Here is a 17,321-nt window from a genome sequence, read left to right on the forward strand (position 1 = left end):
AATATTGAAACAATGTAAACGAGCGCAAGGTTATCGATAAATAAATTTATATTGGCCATTTACCTTTTTACAGCTTTCTATAAGGGACAAACTACTGTCTCGAATGAATAAAAACATCGAATAGTGCGTAGGAAAGAAAACTCCTGAGTGAAACATTTTTTGTCCATTTTACACACCTGTACATTGGTAACAATGGTGTTATCAAAGTTCCTATTATCAATAATGATATCAGTATCACCGCACTTGGATTATCCAATACAAATTTCACTACGCGTTGTTAAAACTTAACGGACGAGATTTTTTTCCCCCCTCGCTTTTATTAATAATTTAAAAATAAACCCGAATACAAGTAAATTTTAATATTAGTACGGTAAAATCATATTCATAAAAGTCAGATTATATTTAGAAAGTTCAAGATGTCAAAGTAACACAAATTCTGTATCTTCTCCAAATTTTTGAATACAAACTATCACTAATTCACAAACATCTTTAGTCGCTAGAATAAACTATTGATTATTATAAAATGAAAGAATTCATGTACACTCGTCGTCCTTTAAGTATTAACAGAACAAAGAAAGAAAAAAAAATAAAAAAAAAAAGAGTACAGCATTTTCTACTTATACAAAGTCTAAACATGACGCAATCGTATCTTGTAACGCTTTCTAAACATGCTAATCGGTATTTGCGTATATACTTCGGTTTCCTTTGTGTACTTACATGCTTTCTCGCGATTATAATATTATCGGTTCCTGCACATTAACGCCGTAAATACATTGCATACAAAAATTTACCAAACGCGGATGTATCATTATAATTGAAATACAAATAATTCAAATTTTCTTCGAGCTTCCAATCATAACTGTCAAATGAATATTATCTGCGGAATCTATACTATTAATTTCCAAATCGGTTTTATAGGTACAATAATAAATTGCATATAGAGCTATTTGTCCTATAAATTCAAGAAATTCGGAACGTTGAAATATGTTCTCCATTAAAGTTTGATTATTTTATGAAATATTCTACTTTTAAAAATAAATAGAACACTGCCAAATAATAGAAGTTTCACATTTAATTGGAAAAACAAATTTCGACTTTTTAGACGAAAAAAAGGCCTTCTTAAAATATTCGAAATAAGCATGACACCGTCGTTTCATTTATTCTCATCATCATTATCTGGCACACATATTTTATATCCGCGCATGCGTTTGTATATCTGCGATTAGAATGCACACACGCAGTACTCGAATACAGTCAAAATTAATAATAAAACCGTATTTGCAAAAAAAAAAAAAAAGAGAAAATAAACATTAAAACATACATAATACGATTCTACGGTACGCTTATTTTTATCCACTGGTAAATGATATTGACAGCATGTGTGCTTACATAGACGGTAAATTATCAATAATATTATTAATATTAATCGAGATATAACAATAATAACACAATTATAATAATCACGATAAAATAATACAGATAGTAATATATACAACATGCGTAATACATTGTCGTTGTGATGTTACAAGATATAATGGTAAATTAAAAATAGACGCGGCCCTTTGTGTTTGATTTCAAAGATTCCATGTGACGCAAGATCTTAGGACAAACACGGAGCTACGCTTTATTTTGAACACCTTATTCTTTGGGACGTACTGAGACCGAAGGCTGAATTATACGACATTCACACAAACATTATTTGGAACGGTTTGCTTACTGTTAATGTATCGATACGGTCGTTCATTACTCGTGCCTCTTTTTTTTTCTTCTTTTCATTCGTCTTCTTATTAAGTCCTGATTTAATAAAAAATAAACATTTTTTTTTCTACTTTCCGTATAATATCTTTAAGAGAACGCACGTTTCGCATCTCGTGAGAAAAACTTATGTAATTGAAATTTTTCTTATACACAATGTGATCAAAAGCATACTAGGGCGTGACGATGAATTCAGTAAACTTCATATCCTACGTTTTAATACGTAGTTCTACATATTAACATTTATAATAGTCGAAGGTTCTTTTTTTTTTTATCTTCATGAACATGATGAATACTGGTGAAGACATGTCGAGTTCAGACAATAAGATATACGGGGCGTCGTTACGATGCATATTAAACAACAAACAGAAACGTTGCTCCGCTGCTATTTGCGAATGTACCAGACGTATATCCGATATGCGTTTTGCAATAACGACATTGTTAAGTTTTTTTTTCCGTTTTATGGATATCTTTTTACCATTTATTTGCTATTCCCCTTGCTTTGAACTCACGGAACTCGTGTACACAACGTTTTATTGTCAATCCAATGAATCTGCCATTACATTTTGCCTTTATACATTGCTAATTTACGTTTAGCGATAGTGTACAACCAGCTACGTGTATATTAAGTGTTGTTATTTTAGAATTCGATATTGCAAGGCAATAATGAATATGTTTTTGTTCTTTTCACTTTTTACAAAAATTCATCGATCTCTGCAGTAAACCAGAGTGTCGAAAAGGGCGCGCGATTTAATACAAATTTTTACATTCAAATGATATCAATGCAATAACAGTTTGGTTGCTTGAATGTGATCGAATGCATCGAACGCGAAGTGAAGAACGTAAAGGCCATATATCGAGAACCGATTACTTATGGTGAAAAATGCTTTGTCGATTTTTTTTATGATTATAATATATGCCTCTATGGACATTTAAATATCCGCATGCTTTGCTAATTCCATTTATATAGTTTCTGTAGTCATTTCACAGCAGTTATGATATGCTAAATAGTATTAAAAGTAAGCATTATATGTCATTGCAGTTCTCGCAGATATTCTTTATAGCCTTAATTAGTGCGAATCTCGAAATCTCGTTAATTATTACGATTGTATGAAGTTAACATATCATGTACCTTCCAGTCCTGATTTCGTATCAAGATTCGTGAAGTCGTTGTGCCCGAAAATATGCTATTCAAACTGAACGAATCAAAATGAAAGCGTTCCACAGATCAGGGACTCTACAATTTGCCGGATTTTTCTTGTTTACTCAGTTCAAGCGCAAGTGCTAATTCTACTTCCTCTTGTTGTTTGCGTCTACGTCTTTCCTCCTCGGACTTCAAGCTTTGCTGAGACGCCCAGACAACTTGTTCCTCTTCGGTCAGCGCTAAAGGTGCATTGTTGCCGTTCCAACTTTTGCCGACATCGGTTTTCGACTTTTTATCATTGTAACTGGTCTTAGATTTGTTCTGCGATAAGTCATGCGCCTGCCTCCTAGCAGACTTTTCACTTTTCGTTGAAAATGCTTCATCTATGTCGACTGTCTTTGTCTTAGTGTTAGGAAAAGCATCAGACTCGATAGCCTTTATATTTCTGTTGTCGTCTGAGAACGCTTTCACGAAGTCGGCGTCAAATTTAGCATTGTCCTTTTCAATTTTATTCTTAGCAAGAGGAAAAGTGTTGGAGAAGTCAGTGTCGAAGCCTTTTGTGAAAGAATTCTTGCGAGAAAGTGTCGAAGTCGTTCCATAACTAAATGGATCCACCTTACCCATTTCGTTATTCTTGTTCGCGTTGAAGTCTTCTGCGTCATCGGCGAAGGGATCAGCTATGTTAAAAGGATCTGCGTATCGGTAATCCCTAAAGGGATCTTCCGTGAAGTCCGGCAGCTTTGGAGTTACCATCGATATCGTGTGTGCTCTGCTCGTTGGTCTGGGTGGTGTCGTTCGATTCAGTGTTGGTTCCGGCTGAAGCAGGTTTTTTTTCACTGGTCATTTTTTCGTTTACTGAAATGGTAGAAACAATAGCACGAAAAACGCTGGTTATCATCAGACTGCTGGACCATACATGGCTGCTGTTGAAATGTTGTAAAGTATCGAGTTGCAAATAATTTAAAATGTTTGAGTTAATTAACATCGATCGCATGTAGTTCTCATTCTAGAGGATAAAATAACACGAAAATCAAGAGTACCAATTTTTTGATTGAGGCTTCGTTAAAAAGTTATTAACGTTTAAAGTTCCGCCTGTAGAACGGCAATCTGCGAACAGCTGCGTGCGCATGATAGTGGTTCTCACTCAGCGTGAGAAACTCTACTGACTGACTCATCGACAGCCTTACAGTTTTCTGAGTGAAAACCGTTATCACGCGTGCGCAACTGTTAGCAGATTGCCGTTCTGCAGGCGGAACTTTAAACGTTAATAACTTTTTAACGAAGCCTCAATCAAAAAATTGATACTCTTGATTTTCGTCTTATTTTGGTCTCTAGAATCTCTCACTAAAATTTTTCCCAGGGGTGACCAAACACCCTGTATAATAAACAATGTAACATTCGATCAGTACAACTCTAACATATTATATGGATCGATCGATGCAACTCTAACATTTAAATATGAATAATTAAATAATCAAAAATTGCCATGCATTATCAAAAATAAAAATATAATACTGTAACAAAGAGAACAAATTAATTTGTAGACAGCATGCTCCAGGAGCCAGGTCAATGAATAAACTGAAAATTGTGCAGCTTCTACCTAAATATAAAACAAAAAATATAATTAATCCTTGTTCTGTATAAATGTATTTTACAAAATCACAGTGTAATATATTGGAATGACATTTAATAGTATTATACTATACTTTTCAGATTTCAATATATCTAATCACATTAGTATTTAAATCAGTAGTACCATATTTAAAATTGTATTTCAGTCATACCAGTATATTTCATTCCCATTAGCCGTATTTGAAATATATAAAATAATAACGGCAATGAAAATTGATAAAACTGGGGAGGGATGGAATATGCCCAGGATTATATGTAAGAATATTTAAAAAAAGAAAGATAACTGTTTACGCTAGTAAATAATTATGCATTATAATTAGTAATACCAAACGAGTATTTGTTCTACTTACTAATAAAATAAAAGCAGATGTTTTAAAAGTTTCATGAATTAACTAAAAACTAAGATACACATACCTTGGAGTCAAAATTTGCAAAATCAGCGAATCCGGTAGATGTAGTGAAACCACTGTTATTATTATCATTAATTCCTTGTTGAGCAGAAAAAGGATCGGAATTAGAATTTGCAAAAGGATCTGGAGTAGGAGAAGGAGTAGGGGGCGCTGGTGCTGCTCTTAAAGGACCAGTAGGTCCTTGAGAAGGTCGCGGTGGTGCTGGGCGTGGTGGTGGTTGCTTTGCTTTTTTAGGAGGAAGGGCTGGACTAGGACTTTCTGGACGAGGTGGAGCGTGAAGATTCGCAAATGGATCATCCCCAAATGGATCTTTTGTTGCCTAAAGAAAACGATCAAGAAATTAAATAATATTTACATTCTGTAATGAAATTTAATCACTAATATCCTCATACTTTTAGAACTTACTGTTGTTGCAGTTGTAGACTTAATTTCAGGCTTTTTTCCATCCCCGAATGGATCAAAAGGATCCTGCTTTGTAACATTACTATTATTAAATGCACTAAATGGGTCTGATGTGAATCCACCCTAAAATGACAAACAAAATTATATTATTATATTCAAGATTATGATTCCAGATTTATAATAAAGTAACGGCTTAAATTAGAAAAGAAAAACTTACAGACGCAGGTTGCGATGGAAATGCACTTCCAAATGGATCTGGCGTTGATGCACTAAATGCTTCTTGAGCTTTATTTGAAGCAAAAGGATCTTCCTCAAATCCGTCTAGTGTTGCTGTTCCGTTTGCATTAGAGAATGAATCTGCTCTCTGTTCTTTTGTGTTATCCACGTTGTTTGGAGTTGTTTCATACCTACGTTAATTTAAATATAATAACAATAAACTCTTACAATAGATAAGCAATTTTATGTTTGTTACGCACTCTGGATCTTCAATTTCGGGATTAAATTGCAGATTAGTATCAGGTACAAGAGTGGCATCCCCTGCAGCGAGTGCAGAGTCATAAAGTGCAATTGCATCACTCATCTGACGTTGCTGTTCTTGCAAATGAGTGATTTTTGCTTTTGCTTGGCAAATTTGCAACTGAGTGTCCTGCAAATTTTTAGTGAGTTCGTTTAATTGGTCCCTGCTTTTGTTTTGTTGCTGTTCTAACTGTTGTTCCTCTTGCCGCAAGCCTTCCAGTTCTTGTCGCTTGAAATTCAGTTCTTCTTCTTGAGTGCGCAACACTGATTCTTGCTCCTCTGCTTGTTGACGCAATTTATCAACCTATCATTAACAATTGCAAAACATTATTTATCACAAAGTATTTGCCGTAATTGATGTTATTTAAATACACAAACATTTTTCTATAAATGATATGTAAATTGAATTATTTATTTTTATTCAAAAATACATCAAGCACACTGTTAATAAAAAATGATAATGTTATTTAGTATATGATAAAATAATAATAATAAATGAAACAAGATACAGAATAATTTTATTAAATTGAAATATAATTTTAATTCGATACTTCCACTAAAGTGGGGCCTTATGTAAAAATTAACAAGCAGATGTAGTTTCTTTGATGACAATCTATTCTACAAATATTTTAGCATGCATTGCAACAAAGCACTAGCATCATCTATACAAGTGTAATCAACACAAATGAAGCTTTTTATTAAATAACATGTAGTGTATTGATAATGAATTATTTACTTGAAAATCTATATTATAAACACATTAATGTAGCTGAAATGGTAACTCGATTTTCATGACAATTTTATTTCTTTCATATGTTAAAAAAAACAAAAATCAAAACGAATTTCTGGGTGTCTTTGTATCCTTACATTCTTATTTTGCAAGTTGTCTTCATCTTGTACCTTGTTCTGTGGTCATAGGGAATCAAAATGTTTTTGCATAAATCTTAAATAATTGTACTTTTTATTACGTAAAAATGAGAAATAAAACCTGTACATTACCACCATACGTGCCCTTCGTAAAAAAAATACAAATATTGTATGTACCTTTTTTTGTTCCTCAAGAATCTTCTGCTCGACCTCACTCAAATCTTTATCTACTTCAGCCTTCTACAAGCCAAACATAATAAAACTAAATCATAATGAAAAATCTAAATATAATATAAAATAAAGTAACAAATAAATTCATAAATCTCCAAATTCTGGGAAGTAAAATTTATGAGGGATAGCGTCATGAATAAATACGTATACATACATATAGCACCAGATAATATACATACAGTTTCCCTTTCCTGTTCATAACACACTACATGATATAAAAAGTTCAATTCATTAGTGCGTTACATTACATTATTATTAAGATAATTTAAAATTCTCTATGAATTAAACACTTAATGAAACAATACAAAATTCTGAATGCCATTAAAACTAGCACATTTCTATGAATATAAAGTTAAGTTAATTTTGTTTGAAACATTTCATGTGCCGGGGGATTTGTATCACGTTCTAAGTAAATGTTAGGCATTGGTAATAAATAGCTAAAGTTATTTAAATGATTTAATTGTATCAGAATTAGAGATTTGCGAGAACCTGATAATCGGGACGAGATGAGAAAAGATTGTACTGGGTTCAGTCGGGTTCCCGTAGTTTTCGGGACACCTAAGAGAGTCGAAAAAATCGAGATTTCCGAAAAAGTCAGGAACAGTTTACCTGAAGCAGCAAAAAAGTCAATCCCGTTTAGTGGCGTTTAGTTACTAAACCAAAATCATGAACAATGTCGAAGATCCTGATTCTCCCGGGAATCCTGATCTTTCCGGGAATCCCAAAAAATTCCCGTTCCGACCCGGCCTGACATTTTCAGGTTCTCACACACCTCTAATCAAACTAGAGTTCTCTGGCATGCAATAAAATGACATATGCATGCACACGTGTACACGCACTCATTCACATTTAAGGGAAAAAGTGTCTGTGGAACGATTAAAAAAACGTAATGTTACATATATTTGTACACATTATATATCGATTAAGTAGATGTCAGAATTATCTAATTAAATGAACTCATTATAGTGCTCTCATAAAAAAGATAAAACACTTATTGTAAAAAATAAGGTAAAATACTTATTTATATAATAATATATTATAATATTAAACAAGCTATCATGAGATAAACATCACAAAGAATAAACATATTAAGCAATATACAAAGAAATATAACATAAATTTTCTTCACAGTTTTATTTAAAATTTTATATTAGTAAATAAAAAATATTCTTCTTAGTTTGTCAAATTTATTTTAAAATCGTTTTTTCTCTCAAATGAACACTTTTATTTCAATATTATAGCAGTACGGAAAGTATGTAAGGTACATTTAAGAAACAGAAGTATGAATGTTAATTGTGTCCTGTGAACAGAGTGTAGACTAATATTTCCATTACTAATGTTATTTTCTAAAGAGAAAGTAACGTAAAAAAGTTCTCTCATAGTTCCTTGTATCTATTACTAATGATCAATTATTGCATGTTGTACTTAATAAGATAGATCATAAATATTCTACAATACAATAATAGAATGTTATAAAATGTTATATTATTTTCTTTGGTTTATCAATAGTGATAATTTCTAATTTTTGTATCTTAATGAAAGCACTATATAAAAATCATAAATATACATGTTTTTATATTTACATAAAAGCAAAGCTGCACATTTAGCAAGCAGATTACTTAACTATAAGTGATTAGAATTTGTTTTACCTGAGCCTTCAAGTCATTTAGCCGCTTTTGCGCTTCGCCCTTCTGGTTTTCGAGTTGTTTTAAAGTAGCAGCAAGTGTATCTAATTCACTCTGCAGGCTCTTAATTTCACCTCGTTTTATCTTGATATCTGCTTCTTTTTGCGCTATATCTTGTTCCATACTCTGCCTTTCTCTCACAAGCTCCGCTATATCTTTACTTATCATATCTAATTCTGGATTTGAATAACCAGATATATTGTTGTTTTCCTAAACACAAAAGTAAGTTTCATATAGAAAAAATTGTATACTACTATACATAAAATAATTAAAGAATGACAAGTTAGATAATTATATAAGACGTTTATTACTAAAACAAAGGTACAGTTTATCTTTGTTTTAATGCAATACTTGTAATTTAGAAATACAATGTATCTTAATTTTATTTTACATAATTCATTTCCACAGAATGAAGCGGTGTCGAAATTCAAAAACAAGCAATTGAATATTGTATATAAAATTATAATCAAATAGATTATATATATTGTTTCATGCTTTAAATAGTATTTTAATCTATAGCAATGAAGGCATTATCATTTAGGGTATTTAGTATAAATTCTTTTATATATTGACGCCGAGTTTTAGGCTTAATTTTTCCAGAATCGTCTGTATCGTATAATGCTTTCAATCTTGCTATCTTTGCTTCGTTTTGCAATTTTTTAATGAATGTAACATTCTTTGCTTTTTCTCTTTTGAAAGCAGCTGTTGGAAAGTCATAATTTATTACAACAGGCAAAATTTTTATACAATCTTGGGTATTCAAATTGTTATTTTTCTCTTCGGACAAAGAACATAGATTCAACATTTCGTTTAAATTGTATTTACTATTTACTGACATGTTTGCTTCATTTAAACATACAGAATTTGTTTTTAACAAAAACAAAATCAAAAAAAAAAAAACAGAAAAAAAATGAAAAGCTTGAAATTATATTTCAAACTTCATGATGTCATAATTTTATGAAGCAAGTTAACAGTAATTTATATATACTATGCAGTTAAAGCTGATTTTATCTTTATATTTCGCAATTAGTGTAGCATTGAATTTTGCATTAGGTATAAATTTAATAAAGAAATATAATGAACTTCGTAAAAAAATAAGCAAAATGTTTAATAAACATCAAGGTAAACTCAATAATCTAACATAATAATAAGTCTGGGTCTCTTTTCACTGTGAATGCATGCAGTGGATAAAACATGCAAAATATGGACAGTGTAAAATAAAGAAAATGTGTAGAAAAAAATGTATGTTTTTTTAGTAAATAAAACGTATTTAAAAAACCGTGCAAAAGTAAATAAAACATGTATAAAAAGTCATGATAAAAGAGATCCACATGCACATCTTTTCATAGTAAACAGATAATTTGATAAAATTTCATTTATATCAAGGGAGTGAGTTTCTTGTTGATATCAATGAATTTGAATACCCAAGAGCAAATGAAACACTTAGACAAATGCATGAACAGTTATGGCAGGAATATTACGAATGTTTAAAACAAACATATAATGAAATTGGATCAGAAAAAATGATACATCCAATTGCTCTCATAGCTCTAGAAGGAACATTAGCCAAGTATGATGAAAATTTTACTCTGCGCTATAACCATATAATACTATATTAGTAAACTATCAATTTTAGATTAAATTGTCAAATATGCATCTCTCCAATAGAAGTACATACAATTGACAATATAGAATGGTACTTCAATAGGAACAGTTTGATGGTACCAGATAATGAAACTAACAAACTTGTAGAAGAATCAGACAACATTTTAATTTCACCTAATGACAGGAGATTATTGATATCTAACATTAAAGTATAAAAGTTTTTAAATGAATAAACATAAAAATATCTATTACAATAATATAAAATTGCGAACAGACTGAACATGAGGGTCTATACTGGTGTAAATTGGGAGATACAGCATCGACATTTTATTATGTATCAATTGATACTGATTCGCAAGGTATAAAAGTTGTACATCCTGTAGAAGCACCCCTTATGCCTCATGCAACACCAGAGCAAATTATACCAAAATATAATTTAATCATTTACACAACATGGACTAAATGGTCTTCATGTTCCACGTGTAACATAGTTGGCAAAAAATATCGTTATGGATATTGTACTATTTCTTTTCAAGAAAATCTTATCAATAAAGAAAAAGAAATAACGAAGAGACAAGATCTACAAGATTATAAAAGTCAAGGTACACGTTTTTTTTAAATGATACATCATCTGTATTAAAATATTTACAAAATTTACACTAATGGTATATAACAATATCAAGTTACATCGAACGAACAGAATACAACAATAGAAGAGACTGGAACTACTTTGAGCCAAAGTTTAGATGAAAGTGTTGTTAATAAAATAAGAATGGCTTTAAATGTATTTAGAAATAAATTACCATGTAGAAGTGTGTATTTACCAAAAGAGATTCTGAATATATCCGATGTTAAAAACAGAAAAACAGAACTGATGGTCAAGTATTGCAAGGTGTTTTTAAATTTTAGGAACTCTTTTTTTTTTCAAAGTTTCGCAATGCAGCGCAAATATGAACGTAAAATAAATTTAAATTATTTTACTTTAGATAAAATGTATAAAAAATATAATATTTGAAACACGGGATAAACAAGGAAATGTACTTGAAAGTGCCAATAATAGTGCTGGTATATATTCTATGGTTCAGGGTATGCCTATACCCTTGCCACCAGTTACACGCACGATAATTTTTGAAAAATATAAAAAAAAAGCAACGCTCAAATGTCCAGGGTAAAATAATAAATTACAGATCTTTATATTAAGCTAATTTTTTCATATTTTCATATTTTTTTCAGGAATTTAAATATAGACGTACCAATCACTTGGAAGACGGGTAATAAAATATTAAATCCTACGATTATTAAAGACCAATCTCGGGGAAGAATTTATATCAATCTACAAATGCACATAATCTTTAAATCATTAAAATTCGAAGATACAAACATCTACAGGTAAATAATTCTTCATACATAAATTAAAAAATTATTTTTACGGATAAATTATTTATTTATAGCTGTTGGCAAAAGGATGTAATTGCGGGCGTAATAAAATTAAATGTAGTAGGAGAAACAGAATTGCAAGTAAATTATAGTGTAGTTATGATTGGTGGTATTGTAATAATCATTGTATTTCTAATTGTATTTTGGAGAGCATTTCAAGGTCGTAAACGCTTCACAATTCATTAATTATATTGTATATTATACATACGCAATACTTTATACGTTCAACATATAATAAATAAAAATTCGTTTAATAATTACTTACCACAACAGTATCAGATGGTTTTCGCATAGAAGGTGGTATCATGTCGGGAGTCAAACTTGCAGGCGGATCAACACCTCTAAGCTTCTGCTTAATAAGCCACATAGCCAAAGCAAACTGTTCTTTATTTAACTTTCCACTTTGACATGTGTCACAAAGACCCCTGAAACATCAAATATTATTTATTTTTTTATTTATATATGATTGATAAACAAAAGCATATGTGCAAAAATATCTACCATATATCAGCCAATACAATCTGTGGAAGTCCACTTTGAAGGAAGACATCTTTGATTTCAATACCTGAGACATATCCATCCATGTCTAGATCAGCTTGCAAAAACAATTTATCCGCCGCTATTTGTTCTTCGGAAGAAACTACCCACTGCACGTTCATCTGTCTCATACATTTCTGTGTTTAATACGTGTTTTATAAAAATGATAATGTTTATAATTTTCATTAGATCCAAAATACCTTTGATATGTCCATACCAGCCATACTCTTCACAGTGGACACGTTAGGTAAAGGTGGTATAGGTGGTGGAACTGTTGTTATTCCTATAGGTGCTGGAGATTTTGATACTGGTATGGTAATGTCTTTTCTTTTACCAGGTGGCATTAATTCTGGTGGAAGTACACTTGGTATCGCATATTTCTCTAAAGCTTTATATACTAGATGCATTGCCTGCATAACAAACAATTTAATACGTGTGTAAAACTATGATATAAAGAAGTAAAAAGGAAATAAATTCATTATACAGTAGGTCCTCAAATTATGAGCATTTGTAAATTCGCATTGAGCCACTCACTTATGTCCTTGTCCATTTGAAGAATAAAACCTGGTCACGCTACTTAAGAATTGTGCATAAAACTATTGTTTGCCAGTTTAATGGAAAAAATAAAAATACATGAGAATTCACTCAAGTGATTGGCATTCTTCTCTTAAAGATAGTCTATTTTCCATTTTAGAGTACAATTATAGTGGAGCGGCGAAGAACGAGCGTCATGATAATATCAAACAAATGTACTTTTATGGAAGTGTTTGTAATTGAGCGGCAAGAAAGGTAGTTTATAATAGCGGTGAAACTAGAAACAAAAATGTTTTTTTGCTAGCCTCACAGCTCTTCTCTCTATTTACCTCCGTCATCGTCACTCCACTATAATCGTGTGCTTAGTCTTCTTCGTTAACGGTGATCATGCATTTGTATTAATGTGACAGTGTGGCTAGGATTTTTTCCTGGATATACATATTTTATATGTGTCTATATATTTACATGTGATATAATGTTTCTCCACACCAAATGTGTGAAGAAAAAAAGATCAGTTCTGGCAGAAATTATTATTTAGTCATATTGCTTCAGATGTTCTAGTTAGAAACCAACAATTAACATAGAATATTTTATTTCTTTATTAATTTTATTTCCAAATAAAATCTCAGATTTTAATCAAACCAGTTAGCCAAATAGAGCATTGAAAAATATTAGTCACATACTTTTTATATCAGCTGATATCCATATTCAGCTGATAACATATCTATTTCGTTAAATTTTTTGAAAACGAATAGAGATAACAAAATTGTTGAATATGAGAAAAGCTCAATTCATAACAAGCTTCATATTCAACATTCTTTTTATCTTCATTATTTTTCGAGAAACTGAACTAAATAGATATTTAATTCACAACTTTTAAGGTACTTTCTACTCCTTGAATATGAATAATAGCCAATAAAAGAAACATATCTGATAGATTTATCAATGTTTTTTTCGAATGCTAAGATTCATGAAAATCTAAGATTTTCAATTAAGGCGATCTTTGTAAACAAAGATATCTTTATCTTTGCTCGACACTGTCCACAACTAATATTTCTCTTTCCCTACAATGCATCATAATTATACAATTCAAACTATGTGATAAACTCAGAAGTACATTATAAGTTATAAGTTAAGAACTTACTGTAGTTAAAAATTGTGTACGTATATAGTTAGGTACTTACAACAACAAATTCATGTCTATCCAGCATACCATCCTTATCCATATCTGCAAGGTCCCAAATCTTTCCAAGGGTATCTAAAGGAAGTTTACTATCCATAAGAACACCTTTAACTTTATTCCCTGGTATGTATCCATTTGCAGGTTGCAAACTATCAAAAAGTTGATCATATTTTGCCCTTTCTGAAGGTTTAATAGACCAATCTCCATTATTGACAGATGTTATTACTGGTAAACTATTAACTATATTCTTCTGAGATATTATAGGGATATCACCCTAAAAGTGTATAATAATAATCGATAAGAATAATAATACAAATTTACTCTCAACGTTAGATGGCAAAACACCTTACCATCTTTGGAGGAGGCAATTCCATACTTAAATTTGACATACTAAGATCTCTTCCTGCTTGTGCCAATGCACACAGTTTCAAAGCAACAAAAAGACCAGATTTATCTAAGGATCCACGCGATTGTGGATCTGCCATATCCCATATTTGACTTAAGACTACATCACTCAGCTGGGATTTCTTAAGAAATCTTGCAGCTTCCATCGCACCGATTCGTCCATACCCATTTGGATCAACCTTGAAATATTATTCAATAGATTATTCTTCTATTATATTATCTTAATATATCATTTTCAGCCATCTAAATTTGTTAAGATAAGTAACTTTCCTATTAAGATATTACCTGATTATAATAGGCTTCATATATAACAGTATGGCTTCCAGCCACCTGTAAAAACAAATTTTCTACAATTATTTATATTGCATTATAAACTGCCATATACTACAAGATATTAGTAGATATAAATTTTAACTGCCGGAAATGTGCGGCCTATCATAACTGACATTTATGAATGTATGGATAGATGTTTTAATATCGAACTAATATGTTTTACAGCATATTTTCTATAATTACTGTGATATCAATCTACGGAGAAATGCATGAAAAGTAACATATTTATTGTAAATATACCGAAAGATCATTTGTTCTGTCAAAGAAGTTAAAGCAATCGACACAAGTATAAGAACATTAAGAATATGCATTGTAAAAATAGCATTATTCTTACGCGAAATAAAAATAATTTTTAAAATGATATGTCCAAGAACAAGCACGACATATCGAATATTATATCACGATAGTATTATAAAAATTACGATATACCTGCGTGGGTGATGGCAGGGCGGCCATACTTGCATTGAACTGTAGCTTAACCAATCACGCTGTGAATCGATAGTATGTCATATTAACAATTTTACTTAGCATTTTATAGATGAATTTTTATCGCTGAGCGCACCAACAGAACTTCACAATCGTATTTATCCGTAAAACAGTTCGAATATATGACTACAGTGACAGAAAATTATTAATCACCAGTACGAAACAGTTCTGCCGCTCGTCACACTCGATTGTCGTCTTGCAGTCTTACGTTCCACCTCCTTCCAGACCTAACCCAATGATAATCATGCAAACTGGACTTCATGCGCGTAGCACAATCAAACTTGCATTCAAATAGAATTAATTTTTCGCAATAAAGAAATATTAATATATTGAGTTTACTTGATGTTTAAACGAAAAATGTTTTAATGCGATTAAAAAAAAAGAATTCCTTACATCAATTTTTATTTATACATGTACATGTATTTATGTAGAGTCACATATTAATAATTGTAAGTTTTTTGTATTAAAATTTAAAAAAAATAACAATTTTATTGTACTTTAAGATATTTATTAGAAATATAGACAGGTAACTCAATAATGATTAGGGTATTGTTGAAAGTCGCGGAAAGGGAATTTGCTTGGAGATGACCAGCTTCTTATGCTGATGAGATATGTAACCTTTAATCTTTCCTTCATATATTAAATTTGCAACAATGCACTCCACTTCATCCATATCAACATCGTCGATTCCATGCATCTGCAGAGCCAATAGCAAACTTTGAACAGGAATCTGATGTATATTTAACACTAAATATACTTTCTTAAATAAATTTCTGTAGGCTATTATTTTCAATTTTTCCACGATTAAGTATATTCCAGCTCCTATAAAAAATGATTCATGTTTCTCCATCACTTTTTCAAGATTACGTAGATCTCCTCTTTTAACAGCTTCCATTAACTCCCAAAATTCCATTAAATTATACTTTTCTAACAAGCTATGTTTTGGCATATACCCTAGTAACATCTTCACTGGCACAAGATATGTCAAAATTAATCGTTTGTTTTTTGATGATTGTTTATGACAATGTTCAAATGCATAAGTCAAATATTCGTCGGCTAAAAAATAATTACAATAATTGGTTAGTGAATTTCGGAATGAAATACAGAATATTAAATTTATTAAAATCACTTCTAATAAATGATACTTACCAGCTTTGTAATCACTATCGAACATTGCTTTACGACCCACAAAGAACTTATAAGTAATTTGTTGTGCTAATGCAAAATGTGCTTTGTATGGAGATGACTCTATTGCCCTTATTAATGGCCTGCATAAATGTAGTTTGTTAATTCTAAAGTAAATTTTTAATAACTGATTAACTAATGTCAGCATTCCCCATCTTTTTGTGTCATCTTCTGAACTGCGATTATCGCAAGCACATACTCGAAAACAGCCCATCAGACAATCTGCACACTTTTCTAAAATTTCTCCAGGTTTCATGCTTTTGTTACTTTTTGTATTTTCAGCGCATACTGCTAATAATCTTAATTCCAAACACATTACATTCATGACAGGTAACATCCAGTTCTCTTCTTTTTGTATTTGAAGGATCTTTGTTAATGACTGTACTGCAGAACTCTGATAATTATACATAGTTAACGAATCATCCTTGTTCATTGCTACTACAGTTCTGAAAACACAAATGTCATAATAGTACATTAAATAATATTTATAATATTTAAAACACCTTGTAAAAAATCATTCTGTTACTTTAAATGGTAAAATACCAAGTCGTCAAGAGGGGTGGATAAATGTTCCATTACTTTTGTCATTGCAGTTTCAGATACTATTTGAGGAAGTGAAACACGACTATGTTTCAAAGACAGTAAATCCTTTAAAAGCAAACATTTTATACAGTTTACTGTTTGTGTGTCGTTTATCATTTTAGTAAAAATAGATATTATTTACCGCTAAAGAATCTCCATCCTGATTTAACCACGCACGTCGGACCTGTTCAAAATATAACCTCAAATTGAATATCCTTTCTTTACATTATTAAATTTTATAACAAATTACCTGTATTATGTACGAATCCATTATAATATTAATATACGTATGTATTAATAATTTATTTTAAAGGCTTACTTTTACAGTAGTATTTCTACAATAAAAAGTTTTTAAACATTGCTACACCCCTACAGTATAAATCCAAACAAGC

The 17,321-nt window shown here is 31.0% G+C and overlaps 2 protein-coding genes across 6 annotated transcripts; both read right to left on the reverse strand.

Moving 5' to 3' along the window:
- LOC122402759 (epidermal growth factor receptor substrate 15-like 1) lies at positions 1–15,350 on the reverse strand. Of its 4 annotated transcripts, none has more exons than XM_043405816.1 (15): positions 15,106–15,350; positions 14,629–14,673; positions 14,289–14,522; positions 13,940–14,212; positions 12,422–12,631; positions 12,186–12,343; positions 11,950–12,109; positions 8,607–8,852; positions 6,904–6,966; positions 6,727–6,765; positions 5,820–6,163; positions 5,561–5,750; positions 5,347–5,466; positions 4,946–5,260; positions 1–3,715 (listed from the first exon to the last, which is right to left on the reverse strand). In XM_043405816.1, exons 1-15 carry the CDS (start codon positions 15,130–15,132, stop codon positions 2,993–2,995), a joined length of 3,147 nt encoding a protein of 1,048 aa, XP_043261751.1. In that variant the 5' UTR covers positions 15,133–15,350; the 3' UTR covers positions 1–2,992. The 4 variants fall into 4 exon arrangements, with proteins under 4 accessions (XP_043261751.1, XP_043261752.1, XP_043261753.1 ...); XM_043405819.1 differs by having other exon boundaries at positions 3,573–3,754; XM_043405817.1 differs by lacking the exon at positions 6,727–6,765.
- Positions 15,351–15,692: 342 nt separating this feature from the next.
- On the reverse strand, positions 15,693–17,321 carry LOC122402743 (PCI domain-containing protein 2). Of its 2 annotated transcripts, XM_043405773.1 has the most exons (5): positions 17,180–17,321; positions 17,072–17,113; positions 16,874–16,995; positions 16,312–16,793; positions 15,693–16,218 (listed from the first exon to the last, which is right to left on the reverse strand). In XM_043405773.1, the coding sequence occupies exons 1-5, from the start codon at positions 17,198–17,200 to the stop codon at positions 15,704–15,706; spliced, it is 1,182 nt and encodes a 393-aa protein (XP_043261708.1). In that variant the 5' UTR covers positions 17,201–17,321; the 3' UTR covers positions 15,693–15,703. The 2 variants fall into 2 exon arrangements, with proteins under 2 accessions (XP_043261708.1, XP_043261709.1); XM_043405774.1 differs by lacking the exon at positions 16,874–16,995 and having other exon boundaries at positions 17,180–17,217.

This window comes from Colletes gigas, unplaced genomic scaffold (assembly GCF_013123115.1).
Source record: "Colletes gigas isolate AHSC1104 unplaced genomic scaffold, ASM1312311v1 Colletes_gigas_Sc00039, whole genome shotgun sequence".
Classification (NCBI taxonomy): domain Eukaryota; kingdom Metazoa; phylum Arthropoda; class Insecta; order Hymenoptera; family Colletidae; genus Colletes; species Colletes gigas.

Bases quoted from the DNA above. Each gene is read 5' to 3' on its own strand.
- LOC122402759 (XM_043405816.1), bottom strand. From the start codon at position 15,132: ATGGCCGCCCTGCCATCACCCACGCAG. The intron at 14,674-15,105 runs GTATATCGTAAT...TTGTTTTTACAG, and splicing joins CCCTGCCATCACCCACGCAG to GTGGCTGGAAGCCATACTGT. The intron at 14,213-14,288 runs GTAAGGTGTTTT...ATACACTTTTAG, and splicing joins AATTGCCTCCTCCAAAGATG to GGTGATATCCCTATAATATC.
- LOC122402743 (XM_043405773.1), bottom strand. From the start codon at position 17,200: ATGGATTCGTACATAATACAG. The intron at 17,114-17,179 runs GTAATTTGTTAT...TATTTTGAACAG, and splicing joins TGGATTCGTACATAATACAG to GTCCGACGTGCGTGGTTAAA. The intron at 16,996-17,071 runs GTAAATAATATC...TTGCTTTTAAAG, and splicing joins AGGATGGAGATTCTTTAGCG to GATTTACTGTCTTTGAAACA.